Source organism: Ranitomeya variabilis, chromosome 4 (assembly GCF_051348905.1).
Source record: "Ranitomeya variabilis isolate aRanVar5 chromosome 4, aRanVar5.hap1, whole genome shotgun sequence".
Taxonomy (NCBI): domain Eukaryota; kingdom Metazoa; phylum Chordata; class Amphibia; order Anura; family Dendrobatidae; genus Ranitomeya; species Ranitomeya variabilis.
Genome location: NC_135235.1, coordinates 26264497 through 26284633, shown reverse-complemented (window position 1 = coordinate 26284633; position 20137 = coordinate 26264497). Strand labels below are relative to the sequence as shown.

At 46.3% G+C, this 20137-nt stretch overlaps 1 protein-coding gene and 4 non-coding genes across 6 annotated transcripts in view; all 5 read right to left on the bottom strand.

Moving 5' to 3' along the window:
- Positions 1–14448, bottom strand: part of NCAPD2 (non-SMC condensin I complex subunit D2) — a 34372-nt gene extending 19924 nt beyond the window's left edge. Inside the window, exons 1-21 of one of the 2 annotated variants that reach the window (XM_077258219.1) lie at positions 14295–14448; positions 13182–13308; positions 12240–12315; positions 11736–11794; positions 11335–11516; positions 11112–11251; positions 10628–10755; positions 9435–9558; positions 8319–8466; positions 8018–8215; positions 7499–7633; positions 6268–6355; positions 5975–6140; positions 5785–5900; positions 2960–3157; positions 2714–2888; positions 2373–2457; positions 982–1115; positions 679–896; positions 377–529; positions 67–242 (exon numbers count right to left, since the gene is read on the bottom strand). In XM_077258219.1, coding sequence (XP_077114334.1) covers positions 67–242; positions 377–529; positions 679–896; positions 982–1115; positions 2373–2457; positions 2714–2888; positions 2960–3157; positions 5785–5900; positions 5975–6140; positions 6268–6355; positions 7499–7633; positions 8018–8215; positions 8319–8466; positions 9435–9558; positions 10628–10755; positions 11112–11251; positions 11335–11516; positions 11736–11794; positions 12240–12315; positions 13182–13299 — 2817 coding nt within the window. In that variant the 5' untranslated portion in view covers positions 13300–13308; positions 14295–14448. The remainder of the gene's footprint in view (positions 1–66; positions 243–376; positions 530–678; positions 897–981; positions 1116–2372; positions 2458–2713; positions 2889–2959; positions 3158–5784; positions 5901–5974; positions 6141–6267; positions 6356–7498; positions 7634–8017; positions 8216–8318; positions 8467–9434; positions 9559–10627; positions 10756–11111; positions 11252–11334; positions 11517–11735; positions 11795–12239; positions 12316–13181; positions 13309–14294) is intronic. The other variant, XM_077258220.1, reaches the window with a different exon arrangement.
- On the bottom strand, positions 8809–9106 carry LOC143770889 (small nucleolar RNA U85). The gene has a single exon (XR_013214795.1). It is a non-coding gene; the product is annotated as a small nucleolar RNA U85 (small nucleolar RNA).
- LOC143770890 (small nucleolar RNA U85) lies at positions 9983–10288 on the bottom strand. The gene has a single exon (XR_013214796.1). It is a non-coding gene; the product is annotated as a small nucleolar RNA U85 (small nucleolar RNA).
- Positions 10811–11095, bottom strand: LOC143770891 (small nucleolar RNA U85). Its single transcript, XR_013214797.1, has one exon. It is a non-coding gene; the product is annotated as a small nucleolar RNA U85 (small nucleolar RNA).
- LOC143770888 (small nucleolar RNA U85) lies at positions 11872–12169 on the bottom strand. The gene has a single exon (XR_013214794.1). It is a non-coding gene; the product is annotated as a small nucleolar RNA U85 (small nucleolar RNA).
- Positions 14449–20137: the final 5689 nt, after the last annotated feature.

Genomic DNA, 20137 nt, shown 5'->3' with positions numbered 1-20137 from the left:
TGAAATCTTGTTTGTGTTTTGGCGCCTTTTTACATCGAGACGAGAAAGTCACCGTACAATCCTCACCTTACTCTTCCCTTGTTTGTTCTTTCCCAGTTTTTCTGCCTCTTGTTCCTCCTTCAAGACCCTCTTCCTCCTCAGCTCCGCACTTACTGTACATTCCAAGTATACCACGAGCTGCAGCGCGATATCTCCGGCCAGCGACACCAGGTGGGTGAGGAGAAAAGCAGGGAACGTGGCTACTGAGGGTGACAGATTGAAAGCCATTATCCCCGTAACTGATGATATAGAATAATCTTGTGCTACAACATCTCCCCATATTCTGTACAAATACTAGAAGTTTCTGCCATCCTGGAGTGAATCTCCTCCAGCTCACCTTCCTCCTGGCTGCTCAGTTCCTGCAGGACCTGCTGGCTGCATCTGTGGAGGATTTCGGCACAAATTTCCTCCGGTTCTTCTGCCATCTCATACACTACCTTAATCACAATCTCCTTGAAGGTTAACCAGTGCAGGCTCTGCCGAGTGATTCCTAAAAAACAAACCGCAAATCATGTCTGGTTGACAAGAACACTGAGGTGTAAAGAAAAAAAAAAAAATCTGTGTAATTACTAGGGCAGAAATGACAGGATCTGGCAGTTCCTTTCTTGATAATTTCAGCGATGACATCCAGGCACTTACCTCCGACCACAGCTTCGGCCAGATTTTGGAAGAGACAGTGGTCTTTTGGAAGACTAAGAGATGGTGATTTCTTCCCAAGAGTGGACTTCTGGCCCTCTGTGATTTTCAAGATGCAGTTACACACTTCTCGAGCCAGCTGGTAATCATTCTGCGCTTCTTGACCCAAGCCCACCGTCACCAGCGTTTCCAAGTTACTAAGTACGATTTCTGGTTCGCCCCTTAGATAGAAAACAGACGCTGTTAAACTTGAAATCGAAAATGTAAAGTTTCGATAGAGACTGTTTAGAGAAGCCGGCAACTCACCGTGACATCATACCCAACAACATGACGGCAGCGCGACGCTCTGCGTGAGAACAGGGAACTTTCAGGGTGAACTTCTCCCAGAGCAACTGTGTTACAGAGGGACGAATTTCTCCTTTCTGTACAAACTCCAACACCTAAAATGCAGGAAAGGGTGAAGTTAACAGGTGTAGATAGGTTGTTAAAGCGAAGGATTTAAAATTTGAAAATATTTCTAATGTTTCTCTCATTAACAGCATCGGGGGACGCAGGTCCGAGGGTATACGATGTGCCAATGGGGGAAACACTAGGTGGAAGAATAAACACATGGCTCAATATGGTGGGCTTTACCCTCTGACAGTTCTCAGTCTAGTTTCTGTAGCAGGCAGACATGACATGCACTGATCTTCGGCACTCTTTACATTTAGTGTTTTATTCCCACAGGTAGGGTTCTCAATGATCCTCGTGAAGCCTCGGAATGGGTGATCTTGCAGGCATCTGAAGACATTGAATGGGCAGATATAACCCCACTCCACGGGCTCGTGAGGCATCCGGCTTCTGGGTCAACTTACTGGAACAGAGCCTTCATTCTGGTCTTTCCCACTGGGTCTCCCTATTCAAGTGCAGATAGACAACATGACTGCAGTGGCCTACCCAATCCTTCAGAGGGGCACCTAGGAGCCCTTTCGCTAAGAGTGAAACCACCAGGATTATCATTCTGCACAGAAAAGTCATTCCAACTTTCCCCACGATCTACATTGACAGTAGAAAACGGTACTGCGGACTACGGTAGGAGAGCCGACAGTTCCAAATTTTCTCTGCAGAGGTTTCTAGCCAGCTATGCCTTTGCTGGGACATCACCATGGGTCTCTGTATATTTGATCTTCATCATTATGTCCTGCACAGGAGATGATCTGGCCATTTCATAGACTGCCCTAATCTTCTGCTTCACTACGTTCTCAAACAGGTCAAGACTAAGGGTATTCCAGTGATCCCGATCGCTCTGGACACCAGTCACAGTATGTCAACCTTATGCAGCTGGTTGCAGGAGCTCCATGGTCTTTACCTCCTCATCCAAGTCTGCTTGCATAAGGGCCACCGCTTCATCCCACTTTACCTCAGGTACTTAATGTGGCTGATAAATCTAAGAACCTCAATTTTAAGGGTTCATCTGACCATCTGCCACTATTTGCCATTGTACCTGGAGGTTGTGATTTGGCTCTCAAGCATTTCCTTTTTCAGTCCAGTATGGATGAGCCAACACTTATTTCACATACTATTCAACCTGCAGCAATGTATACACACGATCCTGTGTCCCCCAATGTATTCAACGACAAAGGGATTCTATGTACAAAACTCTCGTTAAGACATAAGCAATTAAATTCAGCACGATATATAAAAGCTCTGACACTTACTATCTCTTCTAAAGACTGGATAACTCCCGCAGAGGAATCTACCATAAGCAAAGACAAGTTATGGATCAAATTCTGAGCCTTCACCCTAAAGAGGGGGAGAAAAAAATCCTTCAGTTACAGAGAAAGTTTAGGAGCGATTAAAGGTTTAAGAAAACCCTTTGAACTAATTGCTAATATCAGTTCTTTCCTTGTACGACCATCGCAGTTACCTAAAACCAAAGAAAACTGCTGAATCTTTCGGACAAAATAAAGATTCGCCTTTCCTACAGACTAAAAAAGGTAATCAGTGGTTCATTAAAAAAAAAAAAAAAAAAAAAAAGTTCTCATGCAGTCAGGGTTACCTTTCAGTCTCCGAGCTGGCACACAGGTAGAGCTGCCGGTAAGCACTGACCACGGCATCACGAACACCAGGCTCCTTTGACCAAATGAGGGGCAGCATGCGGCGGACCCCAATCACAGCCTGAGGCACCCCAAATTGTGAGACTGTCACAAAGAACTCTATAACCTCTTGTACCACTGTAAAAGATTTGAGGCAATTCCAATCAGGAAAAAATAAATAAAAATACCAAAATCTTGCGAAAACTTACCAGATGACGCGGCTTCATACATCATCTTGCTTATGACATCAATGGCTTCTTCTATCTTTACGGAAAAATGGTGAGCGTCGGTCAGGTACTGCACCAACATCTCCTGCTTGTTCAGCTCACACTTCTGTTCCTCTAATTGCCCGGCAGCCACTTCTGCAACTTGCTCCTCAGTCGTAGGTTCTGCATCTTTATCCTTTGCTGAAGAAAACATAAGACGACGGATTTTTGGTATGCATCGCAAAATCCTTCCTGGAGCCATTACTGGGGGACAGAGGTAACTATGGGTGTATACTGCTGTCGATAAGAAGGCCGACATTTGGGGGGGGGGGGGGGGGCAAAGAGACTCAAGTCGGCCGCTACGCAACCGCCGCCTGCAGCACCTTCTTCCCCAGACCTGCATCAGAGGAGGCATGGGTATGAACCCTGTAAAACCTGCAAAGACCAGGTCGCAGCCTTTCAAATCTGCAAAGCAGAGTCCTGGAGACGAACTGCCCAGGAAGCTCCCACCGCCCGGGTAGAGAGCTTCTACCCATGAAGGAGGAGGTTTATCCTGAACGATATATACCTCAAATATTGCAGAACAAATCCAAAGGCCAATAGTGGACTTGGAAGCTGGGAGCCTCTTACGACGACCTTCAGTGATGACGAACAGGGCATCAGAATAATGAAAGGAAGCAGTCCTTGAAAGATGGGCTCAGCTAGCTAGCTCTGACCTGATCCAGCTTGTGGAGGAACTTCAAGGGAATGGACCAGAGAGGGGCAGAGAGATGGAAGGACAATTTCCCCATTAATATGAAATGAAGAGACCACCTTAGGCAGGAAGGAAGGGTCTGAGAACCACCTTGTCCGGATGCAAAACAAGGAATGGGGAATGGCAGGACTGTGCCGCTCACTCAGAGACTCTCCTGATGGACATAATAGCAACTAAAAAAAAAAATAAAAAAAATCAACCTTCCATGACAGGAGAGAAGACGGAACATCCTGAATGGGTTCAAAGTGAGTGTGCCAAGAACAAGGTGATGGATCTATTGAGGACAGTAAGGAGGAGCCAAGTGGGCGACACCTTGAAGTAAAGTCTTTACCTGGGGACGAGAAGCCAGATGGCCCCTTGATCAAAAGATCGTCCAAGTAAGGCAGGGGTGGGGAACCTCACGCCCCAGGGCCATTTACCGCCCTCGATGACCTTTTCCAGGTCCCCGAGCAGATTCTTGGGAGCTGTATTTTGATTGCCACAAGCTCATTAATTTCTTCTTGCTCTGTTAGCACACACACGCAGTGTTCACTACTGAACGCTATGCAATGAAAGAGTATGTCCCGAAACCAGTGCCAGGATGTACTTTGTGGGTGGAGCATGTACGGTCCCCGGAGGATGGTATAAATATCCAAATGGCCCTTGACAGAAAAAAAAAAAAATAAAAAAAAATAAAAAAATTCCCCACCCCTGAAGTAAGGGACTATGAGTATACCCTTGAAACAAAGGATGGCCATGACTTTCATGAAAACACTGGGGGCAGTGGCCAGGCCGAAATGAAAAGCTGTGAATTGATAGTGATCCTCCTGAATCGCAAAACTGGAGGAATCTCTGGTGCTGAACACAAACAGGAGTGTGCAGATGAGCATCCTGAATGTCCACAAAGCAGAGAAATTCTCCTGGCTCCATGGAGGCGATTACCGAACGTAGGGACTCATCCAGAAATGATGGATCCGAATGTGACCGGTTCAGAATTGGATGGAGAGACCAGTCTTTAATCGGAACCACGAAGATAGGAGTAAAATCCTGAAAACGGTTTGTGCTAGGGAACGGGTATGATTACTCCTGTCCGAAGCAGGAATAGGCTGAACTGAAGGATACCTGGGACCTGAGCCGGGAGTCTTGGCTGAAGAGACAGGAATAAACGTTTTCCTTAGTGGGGGGGTTTCTGCACTGATGTGTTTTGTGCCAGTCAGTGGGTGTATACTGCTGGGGAGCCATTGTCCTTTTATTGCCTAGTGTCAGCCTTCTAGCGATAGTAGCATACACCCATGGTTACCTGTATGCCCCAATGAAGCGATAAAGAAAGTTTTAGACATGTTATTAGGATGCACTGTCATTTACGATCAATGGAAGACTCAAGAACAAGCGCACCCCAGACACCCACTGATTACATTATGGCAGCATAGTGAGGAAGGTTGTGCATTGAGCCTCATGATCCAGGTGCAAATTCTCCAAGTGATTAGATGAAGCTGAATGGACTGAACACAGAGCCAACATTTTTTAGCACACAGTAAATGTAAGTTCTGCATCCAGGACCAACATTATAAAGTTTCAGAACTTTCTAGTACTTTTAGCAGGGGTAAACTCGTAGTACAATACTGCCAATCATCTGAACTCCCATCATGTAACACCAGGTTTCCATTAGCTGCTCAAGCGCTGTTCTTACATTACAGCTTTCAGTTCTGGCACATGGAGAACATGGACTGGGGGGGTTGAAGGTCATCATTAAGAGGTAAGCTGCCCCCCCTCCATTGAATATTAATCAAGTGCAAATCAATTTTAAGGAATAGGTCTTCCAAATACTACAAGCCTTCATATCTTCAATTAAAATCTTAGAGCGATTAGTAGGTTCCGTTTTGGAAGAACTGGATCTGGAAATAGGTGGCAGGTTCCACGTATGTGTGACACAGGTTTTGCTGCATTAGTTTTGCACCAGATACTTTGGGGAGAATGTCAGAGCCATCAGGACATGTCCCTGCAGATTGTCTGTACGTTTATTTTTTCTTTCCTGCCCAATTCTGTAATGTGCGTTCAGCAACGCTATCACCATAGACAGACCACCACACATTACCAGTAAATATTTTCTCCAGAATAGTCGTCAGCTTTGTGTCTTCCTCCTGTTCCACTGAAAACAAAGGGTCTTCTGGGAACAGCTGCATGCCCTTCTTCACCAGTCTGATGGCGTTTCTGCAACACAAACAATGTAAGAGTAAAATGCCGAGAAGCTTATTGAGGCCTATATGGTGTCCAGCGCCACTAACTTGTAACTGGTGTTCTTTAAGAGGCTGAAGACACGCTCGCACAGCTGCTGGGGAGAGACCACCTCAGCATCCTCATCATCCTCCTCCTCCTGGTCTGGACCATCCAACGTCTCCTGCACTTCAGGCAACATGGCTTCCCACTCCTCTTCAGCAGATATAACCACCACTAAAACATAAACAGAGAAGCTGCGATGGTCAGAAATGACAAGGTGGCAAATGGAAACGGATTCGATGCACATTATGACCCCTGGGGAGGAGAATGCACATTATGACCCCTGGGGATGAGGACGCACCTGTTGGTTTTCTTCTTTGCTTGTCTTGAAGTTCCTTCAACTTAATTCTCTCTTTTTCTAGAGGAGCTTTTAAGTCAGCGCTGCTGAGCTGCAAACATAAATGTAACTGGCTCAGTCTGTAGAACAAGCTACATAAATGGCCACCACTAGTTTTTTTAGTGGTGGGCAGACTCCCAGGCAAGGAGTGCAACGCTTGCAATCCCTTTCCTGTAGAGCCTGAACGCGCTGCTCTTATGCTGACCAGTTCCTAACATGCTGCAAAGAAAAGCGGCCTCGCGCTTGTAACATTTTGCAAGCTTTGTTCTGACCAGCAATGCTGCTGAACCAAAACGGTCAATCTTCAAGCACACACAGACCGCCACTGAGCAGTGCGTGATCTTGTATAGACCCCTTAAGAAAAGTTTAGCACCAAATGCCGGCGGCTTATTAATACATCATGACCCTCATAGGCACCAGTTTGATGCCAGTCTACCCATGCTCTCCTGCATTAATAGGATAGCCGGACTACAGAACATCCGTGAAATCCTTCCAAACATCTTGGACCTATCCCCCACGTAACAGAAGATATAAATTTCTGCTTTATAAGAGGGCAGTGATATAGAAGACCATACAATAAGCTTTCCTGCCTCACAACGTCTACATCTGTGTGCAGAATCTCCATTTTATTCCTACACATTACAGTTTCAGTCAATCCCCTCTGCCTCCTGCTGTTCAGAGCTGACGGGGGGGGAACCCGTCACAGGCAGAAGCTTTATCTCATACAATACAGACCCTGCAGTCAGGTGGCAGCAGCTCTTAGGCTACGTTCACATTTCAAATGTGAACGAATGCACAACGCAGCGTTAATTGACACATGCGTCCACTTTTGCATGGTTTTGGGCGCAGAAAAAAACTGCAACTTGTTGCGTTCTCTGCGCCCTGACGCATGCATCACAGCGACGCATGCGTCACAAAACGCAAATGCAACGCATGTCCATGCGCCCCCATGTTAAATATAGGGGTGCATGACGCATGTGGCGACGCTGCAGCGCCCGACGCTGCGGCACCGAACGCAAATGTGAACGTAGCCTAAGTCACTGACTGCATTACTGAGATCACGTCATAGGTGAAGGAGTAGTTATCACAGACGAACTAAAACAGGTTATTACTCAAAACACCACAGCCTCCACATTATTTAACAGCCTATGCTGCAAGCTAAAAGATATATGTTGCTCATGTATTGGAAACTTACCTTACAAGTGAAAGGATTGTTAGCTAGAAAAGATGCAAGAACCTGTATGGCATTTTTGCAGACCTTCACAGATTTGTCAAACAGACGACCGACCACTAGTGTGACTACCGATTGGAAACGAGACAACGGTAGAGCCTGGAAGACAAAGATTGGCAAGACCACATGAAAGCAGCGCGGTAAAATACAAGTCTCGTTATGTACATCGCATTAAGTTAAACCCGTGGAACGTTAAGCTTGCCGTCAATAATCAATGCAATATATCAGGGACCAAAGACATCATGAAGCTTCTAACATCAAGACTGTTCACACGTCCATGTGTCGAGGGTCAGTGATACGAAGACAGACTGCGGGTTTCCCGACTTGAACTCAGACTCAGCCTCTTGGATGCCTTCGAGTTCAGGTAAGGACATTCACAGCCTTGCCGTACATTTTGGTCCACACTCGAAGAGACACGCCAATGTCCTAGCATCACATTGAGACTAATCGGTTTCCCATGTCTGTGCAGAATACGGCACTCACCTTTTCTTGCACAATACGATTGTAAATCTGCAGCACACAAGACCGAACAAAAGTGTGGATATCATGTATGTGATCCTGCAGAGTGTCCAGAAAACTGTCCCTGGTGTTTTTCTCAGATTCGTCCAGATTGTCTCCACTGAGGACACGAATAATAACCTCTCCCATCACAGTCAGTACTGCGTTCCTCATCATGTATGGCTAGGGTTTGAGGAGAAAGCAGGGAAAATTAAGTAGTAAGCTTGTTTACTGCGGTTTTCACCAAAACAATGACCTTTTTATTTATAAAATGTAAAACTTTTACCTCTCCATCGAGGTAATCCAAAAGAACACTAATATTAGGCATCATGATAGCAGGAATGCTCTCCGATAGCTGGGTTATAAATGTATGGAGTGTCTTCACTGCAGAGGTTTCCCGGGAGAGATCCTGGCATGACTTCTGTCCAATCTTTCTGTATTTAAAAATGTATATAAGAAGGTAAACAAAAAACATTAACACCATCATTAATATACATACATTGGGGCATATTTATCAAGACACCGTGAACAAAGCAATACACCCAAAGTGCGGTGAACATTTATGGCACAAGTCAGTTAACCAATAGGTGATATAAACCAGAGTCTAAAGTTAGGTGGATTAATCAACCGGCATTACATAACCGGTACAGAGCAAAAAAAAAAAAAAAAAAAGCAAAAAGAACCAATAATGTAAATTTTAATCAAGATGGTCTGTAATAAATAGCAAAAAATAAAAAACAAGCCGACAGTAGAAACCATCAACAATATCCCCAAACAGCCATCAGATTACCAAAGATCTGTGCTCATGTCCCCGCAGCGGCTCTTAGCGAGTGTCGCCCTTTGCCCAGCCCCCTATCAGACAACCATCCTGTAGGTCCGCTCATCCCCTGCCGACACACTCGCGTGGGCAGATTGACAAAGGAGGACCAGCAATGAATGCTGCTGTGGGTCTGGCCTTACAGCGGCAGCGAGAAGCTTCTCCACAACCACCAAGATTACAGACCGAGGGCAAAGAGCGAAGGGCTAAACCCAGAGGATGCCGGAGTCACATTCGCCTTGGACTCATCATGTGGCTGATGCGGTAAAATGGTCAGAACCTTAAAAAAGGTTTTATTTCACCAACAGAAATATATAATTTATTATACATTGGGACATATTTGTCAAGACATTGTGCAAAAAAAAAAAAGTGGCACATTTCTGGCACAGTCAACTAATAGAAGTAAACTAAGACCAGTCTTACAATTAGCGGAAACAAACGGCATTAACCTGTGATAATTTGGTGCATTTACCAGACGGTCGAATCAAAGTTTGCACTGACTAAAATTTAGACATTATTCATAAGTCTGCTACATTTACACTTGTAAAGTAAGAAAAGGTCCCAGACACAAGTGCAGCCGCTCACCTCATGATCTCACCCACCAAAGACTTCATCCCATATTCTGTTGCCCAAAGAGTCACAGCATGGACGAGTACTGGGGCGAGATGATCAAAGTGCTGCAGGAGCTGGATAACCTTCACACTGACACCTAAAGACAGAAAAGACTCAAGACCAGAGTTGGTGCGAATCGGTTCGCAGGACACGATACAGAGGGCAGATCAGGAATCTGTGGCTGTCAACCACCCGGTATCCATTTATTTTTTTTACCAGTTGACCTGGCACTACGTCATCATTGACTCACCCATGTCGCAGCGTCAGGCCAACTAATTAAACGGGCTCCAGATACCAGTTGGTAGAAATCAGTTCTCAGGGCGACGCTGACGGTCACAGACTGTCCAGCAATTCGACTCACACCAACTCCGCAAAACAAAGTATCAGAGTCCGGTAACAGCACATTTAGAGCGCACACCAAGAGGAGCGGAATGTATAAACATGTCTGCCCTTAATATCTGGCATGCAATTTGACATAGAACAAGGTTTTATTAACTTTGATCATATCACTGTTGTAGTAATGCCATCAGATTACCAAAGACTCAATCATTTTTCCCTATCCCCTTTGAGTAACAGTCTCTGCTCGCCCCCATGTTTTCCGGCCGTGATCCGTCTTGTAGGTCTTCTCTAACTGCAGCCTCACACCTGGATGCGCAGTTTGGATTATAAGCAGAGACAGACCACCAATGAATGCTGCTGTGGGTCTGGCCTTACAGTGGCAGCGAGACGCTTCTCCGCAACCACCAAGATTACAGACCGAGGGCCATGAGCAGAGGACGTACCCAGGAGACAAGGGAGTCACATTTGCCTTTAGCTCATCACATGGCAGGAGACACATTGCCAACACAATAGGCATCTAGACAGGAACCAACGATATCAGAAGCATGTGCTGCCAACGACATTATGACCTGCAAGAAGCACACGATTGGGAAGTATTGGGCACGTGTCCCATTTTAATGCATGCATCTTGGCAGATGTGCGAGTTGTAGGATAGTTGGCATCATTCACTTCTGATGTGAACAGCTTTGGATGGCACCAGATAATCCCTTTAATTCCTGAACTGCAGAGTAAGTGTTTCTCCATGGTAGGCTCTATATGGGTGACCATACAAAGCTGTACATGTGGTTCCTCTCACCCTACAGGTTTGATCCCCTTTAGTGACTTACTTAGGGTGTCATTTGAGCGTTTCACAGCTGCCCCAAGGAGGTGCGATAAGGATTCCCACAGGGACTTGTTCCTTTGTGCCCCAATATTTGGGTTTTCCATCATTTTGTAACAGCAGCCGGTAACCATACTGAGGAGAAAGTCAAAAATTACCACAATAAATGTCAGAGAATATTCCCACTATCTTGCTGTAAGATTACCAGTGATATGTACCCACGTTTCCCACTGCTCAGCGCTCCCTAGATCCCAGCGGAGACTGTAGATCCTCTCAGATTCTGCCACATGCGCTTGTAGACAGAATATGGCTGAGGAGGACCAGCAATGAATGCTGATGTGGGTCTGGCCTTACAGCAGCAGCGAGAAACTTCTGCACAGCCACCAAGATTTCAGACCAAAGCACAAGCCCAGAAGATTAAGAGCCCCATTCATCTTGGGACTTAAATAGCAAGACAAAGGTTTCATGATGTCCAGGAAAGTAAATCAAACCTGATGAATTCCTCCTCTATCAGTGACATGTTCCAGAGCCGGCGAATATCCAGCTGAAGAAGATGGGTGACTGTTTGCAGAACATTTTCCCTCTCGTTTTCCCACAAAAAGCCATCAGTTTTGGACTTTGCTTTTCTCCCCTGATAGCGCAAAAAAAAAAAAAAAAAAGTGAGCTAAAGTGCGTACCTATAATCGGTGCCTAAAGCACAGCCCCCTTCAGTACCTTCCCACTCGGCTCCACATTTCCCAAAGCCGCTTTATAGGTTTCAACTTCAAACGCCTCCACGAGATGCAAGAGGAGAAAGCAGTTCATCTTCAGGGTGGTCAGGTGCAGATGACGCTCCGCTGCAGCCAGAGACAGATCCTCCAGGACGGAGGGAAGCTCACTCGCATGCTGAGAATTGGCTAACAAAAAAAATAAATGGACAGGTAAGCATGAATGCCTTTCCAATAGCCGTGGCACGATCATCCACGGTCATGTGATTATACCTAGATATTGTCGATGCCCACAAAGGTAAATTAATTATTAGAATATCGAAAATAATCCAGACTATTGAGCATTTCAGGAAAAATTTTAAGCTTTATCCCTGAAATTAAACAGCTACTAGTATCAGAGCCCCGTACCTTTCACAAGCAGCTCAAGTAAATCTTCTTTCAGGGAAACAGACACAGATTGGAAATGGCTAAAACAAGAGAAATATGGTCAATACAGCCCAATAGCAAAAAAATAAAAATAAAAAATAACTAACATCCCCCAAATAGCCATCAGATTACCAAAGATCTGTGCTCATGTCTCCGCAGCGGCTCTTAACGAGTGTCGCCCTTTGCCCAGCCCCCTATCAGACAACCATCCTGTAGGTCCGCTCATCCCCTGCCGACACACTCGTGTGGGCAGATTGACAGAGGAGGACCAGCAATGAATGCTGCTGTGGGTCTGGCCTTACAGCGGCAGCGAGAAGCTTCTCCACAACCACCAAGATTACAGACCGAGGGCAAAGAGCGAAGGGCTAAACCCAGAGGACGCCGGAGTCACATTCGCCTTGGACTCATCATGTGGCCGAGGCGGTAAAATGGTCATAAGCAATAGAAGCAAAAATGGATTATTTCAAAAATTCGATGCTCACTTACTATATGATACAGTAGAGTGGATCAAAGTGCTGGACAACAGATTTGGGACCCTGGGACCGGAGAGCAGCTTTATACGCTGTAAAAAAAGAGAACAACAAAAGTCACCCACATGCACAACAATTATACCATGTATACATTCATCAGGATGTATATTGTGAAGAGTCGCTCACTCAAGTGGTAGATAATTATATGAGCTGCAAAAAAAAAAAAAAAAACCCACTTTAAATTCCCAGTGAAACTATAATAGAGACCTAATCAGTCGATTCCTGCTGCCCAAACCACAGCCGTGACCAAGCCGGGCTGCAGAGGGATCTTCTTGAGATGAGTCAACATTTCAGAGAAGACAGTTTGCAGATCTGGCTGGAGACCATAGCCAGAGACCAGACCATTCGGGCGCTGCCCCAGCAGACTTCTCTCTGAACCTCGCTGGCTGATAGGAGTCTCCCTATACGCATGAGAGATATCTGTCAGTCACCTAGTGATGCAGGGAGAAGCCGGCCACAAGCGGCACTGGATTAGTCGCTAGCCAGATCTGCAAACCACGTCCCAGATTCACCAAGAGCAGTGATCTGCACACCAGTCTTTATAAGGGTGAAGTGCACGGCTACCGAGTGATTAGGTGGAGCGTCTGACAAGTGGCGTGCAGCTAACAAACCTTACTCCAGTCCGTGATGGAGGAAGATTTATGGTGTAGTGAATGAAGATGCTCATCGTGGATTTGACAAGCAGCAGTAGCCAGCGTCCCAGGTCAGGCCACGTTGTCAGAGGTGAGCAAAAATGGAGTGAAAACACAAAAAAGTGTTTGGTGTGACTCGAGTCGCACCAAACATTTGCGACCTTCAAAAAAAAAAAAAAAAAAAAAAAAAAGCTTTGCCACACCACAATGCTGCCATAAAAGCTTTAGTAAATCAGTCCCTAAAAAAGAAGAAAAATAACACTCACCGTGTAGGTCGGAGGCCAGCTGTCGTACAGGCAGCACCTCCTGGACCACGTACTGGCCCACTCCTCCACTCTTCAGCAAGTCCTTAAAGGCCAGGGGGATATTGAATTGGAGAGTCATGGTGGAGACCTGGACAACAGTAGAGACATCATGTTACTCATGTTTCTCAGGAGCGCTACTCATGACACCCGACTTATCAGATCCAATGCAGACTAGAGGCCTGGACTAGCTCTATGGGGCGACAGCAGAAGAGTACGGAAACTAGTGGTTTACATCCTAGACAAGCCCTTTAACCCCTCACTGAAGTGTGACAATTGTCCACCCCAGGTCGGGGGCCGGGGTACGGAGCAGGAGATGTAGCCCCACAAAATATCTTTCTATAAACTGCAGTGAGCAGAGCTAGCTCCCATCACTGCTGTTTAACCATTTAAATATTTTCACTCCCCGACAGCTGCATTTAAACAGCACAATCACCAGTCTACAAGCACAGATCAGCCCCTCACAACATGTGCTGTGTGTCATGGTAGCCGGGACTGCTGAAGGCCCCCATAGCTGCCACATTAGTCCTCCAGCCCAACCTGCAACTGGGCTTCATAAGAAATTGTCATATTAACTATAGAACGGGGAAAAAAAGCTAAGAAGCATGAAAAAGAAAATGGGTTCAGGTATAATCAACCTCTGATGGTCATGGGTGTCAAGAAAAATAGTGCACAGACAGCATCCCCCTTCCAGAGTAGATCTCAGAATCCGGACACCTGTAGTCCCCCCCCCCCCCCTCCAGAGCAGATCCCAGGATCCGTCGCCTGTAGTCCCCCCCCACCATCCTCCAGATCAGATCCCAGGATCCGGACGCCTGTAGTCCCCCCCCCTCTATCCTCCAGAGCAGATCCCAGGATCCGGACGCCTGTAGTCCCCCCCTCTATCCTCCAGAGCAGATCCCAGGATCCGACGCCTGTAGTCCCCCCTCATCCTCCAGAGCAGATCCCAGGATCCGACGCCTGTAGTCCCCCCTCATCCTCTAGAGCAGATCCCAGGATCCGGCGCCTGCTCCCTCCGGACACACCCCAGGATCCAGCACACGCATTCCGAGTACAATCCAGCACAGAGTACTCTACCTGAGGGGTCTCCGCGGTGCGGCCGATGAGGAGTGAGGACGGAGCCGGAAGCTTCCGGTGGCGTGAAACAGACAAACACCCGCTGACTTCAAATTCGCTCCTCCCGCCAAAATGTGACCAATCGGAGAGCCGCGCGCCTCATGACGTCGCGGTCAAAGACAACCAATACAAATCGCTCTTATAAAAGAAAAACGGACCAATGGCAGCGTATAAGAAAATAAGCCAATCGCATCACGACAGGAGAGATTGACAGGAACGTGAAGCAATAGGATTGTAGCAGCGAATAAGAGGCCTCAGTGAACCAGAGCGGAATGACTGACAGGGAGAGCGACCAATGGGAAACGCTCATAGACAGACAAGCCCTCCCCCCAGCAATATTGGGCGATTTCCCCTCCCCCCTTCCTGCAGACAGAGGAACACCTGATTATTAATAACATATTACTTAGTTTTTTTTATTGCATGATTTGGGGGGAGACGAGGGAAAACAACCAGGCGTTGGGATCCTTAGTTTCTAGTTCATAGCTCCACAATCATGGGGAAGACTGCTGACTGACAATGGAGGCGGTCACTGACGCACTCCACAAGATTTTTTTTCCTTTATTTTTCTAAAAAAAAAAAAAAAATTGCTTTGTTTTATCCCCCTCCTTCCCTGGCAACCAATCCATGCAGATGGCAGTCAGTGATTGTCAGCAGTCAGTGATTGTCTGCAGCCCCCCGAGGGCGTGTGCAACAAAGTTTTAAGAGGACGGCACTTCAGAAAAAAAAATTTCTTTAAACATTTTCAAGATTTTTTTTTTTTTAGAATTTTTTCCTGAGCATTTTTTTTTCTACATTTTTCACTGGCGGTGGTTTCAATTTAGGCATTTTTGGTTATTTTTCACTCCTGCACATGACGTAGCCTTATGTCCTACGGCAGGAAGGGTTACAGTGCACCTCTGTGTCCGTCACTGGTGTTTTTTGGGTTCATTTCGCACCATTTCAGCAGTTTTTTTGTGGAATTTGTCACTTCCCAATATGAAAAAACACAAAGATCAGCTTTGTCCTTGGGACTCGATTCACTATTTATTTCTCTGTGTATTTTATCCTTTTCTGCATTATTGTTTGATATTTTCGCCATTGGTGGCAGGGTTATTGTTTTCCTGAATTTTGCTTCCAAATCGATTTTTTTTTTTTTTTTTTTTTTACTTTGCAAAGATTTTTGCTCAAATTGCTTTTCTGTTTGCCCCCAATATTTTAGCAAAACGTGATTTTTTTACTCTTAAATGCAGGTTAAAAAAAAGGCGTTATTTTATTTTGTGCAAAACTAATGATTAAATTTACGTGCGTTTTGAAGCATTTGATGTAAAAAAAAAAAAAAAACCTCAAACAAAAAGTGCCCTAGAAAAAACTCCGCAAACGGTGAATTGGGCCCATAGTTTTTCTCAGGATTGGACAGCAGTTCCTCAGTTCCCAGATTTCCTGTAAATAGCCTTATATTTTATGGATACTCCTGGAAAATTTTAGTTCAGACTCGATCATGCAAAAATGGCCTAAAGGGGGAGGGGGTTAAAGGGGATGTCCAATGTCAGGTGCTTCTGAATGATTGGCGGCTTGGACCAGTGATATTGTTGCAGCGCTGGCCTGAAATGTGCGTGCTCCTGTTGCGGCTATGTGCAGTATTGGAAGAGCAGTGGCACGGTAGAAGACGTCAGCGCTCTCCGGTGATCCGGGCCGGCCTCAGTGCAGCGCTTACAAGCCCATTATTGTTTAGAATCCACTTCTAGATAACAGTAATTGGCGCATCGCAGACGATTTGCTAAAAATTGAGCAACAAACTCCTGTTTATAGTAACGCAGACCAATTATACAGAGCTTACATACAGGCGCCGGACAGAGGCAGGGGCTACTACGGGAGCCGGAAAGAGAAAGGGGCTACTACGGGAGCCGGACAGAGGAAGGGGCTACTACGGGAGCCGGACAGAGGAAGGGGCTACTACGGGAGCCGGACAGAGGAAGGGGCTACTACGGGAGCCAAGAAGAGAAAGGGGCTACTACGGGAGCCGGACAGAGGAAGGGGCTAATACGGGCGCCGGACAGAGGAAGGGGCTAATACGGGCGCCGGACAGAGGAAGGGGCTAATACGGGCGCCGGACAGAGGAAGGGGCTACTACGGGCGCCGGACAGAGGAAGGGGCTACTACGGGCGCCGGACAGAGGAAGGGGCTACTACGGGCGCCGGACAGAGGAAGGGGCTACTACGGGCGCCGGACAGAGAAAGGGGCTACTACGGGAGCCAAGAAGAGAAAGGGGCTACTACGGGAGCCGGACAGAGGAAGGGGCTAATACGGGCGCCGGACAGAGGAAGGGGCTAATACGGGCGCCGGACAGAGGAAGGGGCTACTACGGGCGCCGGACAGAGGAAGGGGCTACTACGGGCGCCGGACAGAGGAAGGGGCTACTACGGGCGCCGGACAGAGGAAGGGGCTACTACGGGCGCCGGACAGAGAAAGGGGCTACTACGGGAGCCAAGAAGAGAAAGGGGCTACTACGGGAGCCGGACAGAGGAAGGGGCTAATACGGGCGCCGGACAGAGGAAGGGGCTAATACGGGCGCCGGACAGAGGAAGGGGCTACTACGGGCGCCGGACAGAGGAAGGGGCTACTACGGGAGCCAGACAGAGGAAGGGGCTACTACGGGAGCCGGACAGAGGAAGAGGCTACTACGCGAGCCGGAGAGAGGAAGGGGCTACTACGGGAGCCGGACAGAGGAAGGGGCTACTACGGGAGCCGGACAGAGTAAGGGGCTACTACGGGAGCCGGACAGAGGAAGAGGCTACTACGCGAGCCGGAGAGAGGAAGGGGCTACTACGGGAGCCGGACAGAGGAAGGGGCTACTACGGGAGCCAGACAGAGGAAGGGGCTACTACGGGAGCCGGACAGAGGAAGAGGCTACTACGCGAGCCGGAGAGAGGAAGGGGCTACTACGGGAGCCGGAGAGAGGAAGGGGCTACTACGGGCACCGCACAGAGGAAGGGGTGATACGAGAGCCGGACAGAGGAAGGGGCTAGTACGGGAGCCAGACAGAGGAAGGGGCTAGTACGGGAGCAGGAGAGAGGAAGGGGCTACTACGGGAGCCGGACAGAGGAAGGGGCTACTATGGGAGCCGGACAGAGGAAGGGGCTACTACGGGAGCCGGACAGAGGAAGGGGCTACTACGAGAGCCGGACAGAGGAAGGGGCTACTACGAGAGCCGGACAGAGGAAGGGGCTACTACGGGAGCCAGAAAGAGAAAGGGGTAATACGGGTGTCAGAAAGAAAGGGTAATTAAACTAGTGTTTAGATTGCTTTAGGCCACATTCACACATTGGGTATTTGACATCAGTATTTGGAAGCAAAAAAAAATCAAGAATGGAACAATCAGAGGAGAAATATAACAAACCTGTCATCACTTCTGTATTTTTCACCCAGTCCTGGTTTTGGTTTATAAATAAAGATGTAAAATACTGATCAAATACTGCAGTGTGAACATGGCCTTAGAATTTGCAAAGTCCTATGAAAGTTGCAACTAAACATCCAACAGGTTTTGTTTTCTGGCACCAGTCTCACTACACCCAATGCGACCCCTATGGACAAACATTCGATGTTATTGCACAATGTCGCCATCTGAGCTTTATTCTTTGTAAAAATATAGGAGTTTTGACCCCTTTTATGATTGGGCTAAAAAAGAAAAAGTTATTTTCTCCTTGCTGTAATGGAGATCAGTAATTCCCTGTTGACCTTGTGCATGTACAGGAGCAGAAAGTCAGGTAAAGCATGGTGGACAAACGCCATGATTGGAGATGGATTCCAGAGTCCACCATATACTGCATCTAAGTTGAGGTATCCAGTAATGAGCCAGAAATAAGCGTAACAAAAATGTCCCTGCTCCAGCCATCCCGCCGCTGTAATAATGAGACGACGGGCGACACGGAAACATTTACTATTTATTTTTCACTAGTAAATCAGAAAATACATAACCAGTATTAGCTGCGGAGTGGGAGCACTCGGGAGGTTACTGGGGGAGGAACGAGACCTCGCACCATCAGAATGACCCAAATCATACAGAAAATTAGTGTTTTTTCACGATTAAGGCCGGCGTCACACTAGGCGTAAGACAATACGGTCCGTTTTTTATGGCCGTAATACGCAGAAATGTCCCCAAAATAGTGATCCGTATGTCATCCGTAGGCAGGGTGTGTCAGCGTATTTTGCGCATGGCATCCTCCGTATGTAATCCGTATGGCATCCGTACTGCAATATTTTCTCGCAGGCTTGCAAAACCGACATCTAATGGATTTATGTGCTCAAATGTTCGTTAAAACATATATACAGTATATATATATATATATATATATATATATATATATATATATATATATATATATATATATATATATATATATATATATATATATATATATATATATATATATATATATATATATATATATATATATATATATATATATATTTATTTTTTTTAATTCAGCGCGAGATATCTGAAAAGCCGGTAATTCAATTGCCGGCTTTTTCTTTCTCCTTCACAAACCCGACAGGATATGAGACATGGTTTACATACAGTAAACCATCTCATATCCCTTTTTTTTTTTTGCATATTCCACACTACTAATGTTAGTAGTGTGTATGTGCAAAATTTGGGCGCTGTAGCTTGTAAAATAAAGGGTTAAATCGCGGAAAAAATTGGCATGGGCTCCCGCGCAATTTTCTCCGCCACAATGGTAAAGCCAGTGACTGAGGGCAGATATTAATAGCCAAGAGAGGGTCCATGGTTATAGGACGCCCCCTGGCTACAAACATCTGCCCCCAGCCACCCCAGAAAAGGCACATCTGGAAGATGCGCCTATTCTGGCACTTGGCCACTCTCTTCCCACTCCCGTGTAGCGGTGGGATATGGGGTAATGAAGGGTTAATGTCACCTTGCTATTGTAAGGTGACATTAAGCCAGATTAATAATGGAGAGGCGTCAATTATGACACCTATCCATTATTAATCCAATAGTATGAAATGGTTAATAAAACACACACACATTATTACACAGTCCTTTAATGAAATAAAGACACATGTTGTTGTAATATTTTATTATACTGGTAATCCACCTGATGACCCTCGTCCTGTAACAAAGGAAAAATAAAAACTCAACAATATCTCATACCTTCCGTCGCTCAGGTCAAGTCCCACAAAGTAAATCCATCTGAAGGGGTTAAATCATTTTACAGCCAGGAGCTCTGCTAAAGCAGCTGTGCTCGTGGATGTAAAACCCCGGGGAATGAATGGAAAGCGGGGTGACCTGTAGTTACCTTGAGTCACGGTGAGGCGCCCTCTGCTGGATGTCCTCATATGAACTCGAGCGTGGGAACTTTTCCAAGGCTCCAGTTCATGAGGACATCCAGCAGAGGGCGCCTCACCGCAACTCAAGGTAACTACAGGTCATTCCCATGCAATCCATTCATTCCCGGGGGTTTTACAGCCAGGAGCACTGCTTTAGCACAGCTCCTGGCTGTAAAATGATTTAACCCCTTCAGATGGATTTACTTTGTGGGACTTGACCTGAGCGACGGAAGGTATGAGATATTGTTGAGTTTTTATTTTTCCTTTGTTACAGGATGAGGGTCATCAGGTGGATTACCAGTATAATAAAATATTACAACAACCTGTGTGTTTATTTCATTAAAATACTTGTAAATAATGTGTGTGTGTTTTATTAACCATTTCGTACTATTGGATTAATAATGGATAGGTGTCATAATTGACGCCTCTCCATTATTAATCTGGCTTAATGTCACCTTACAATAGCAAGGTGGCATTAA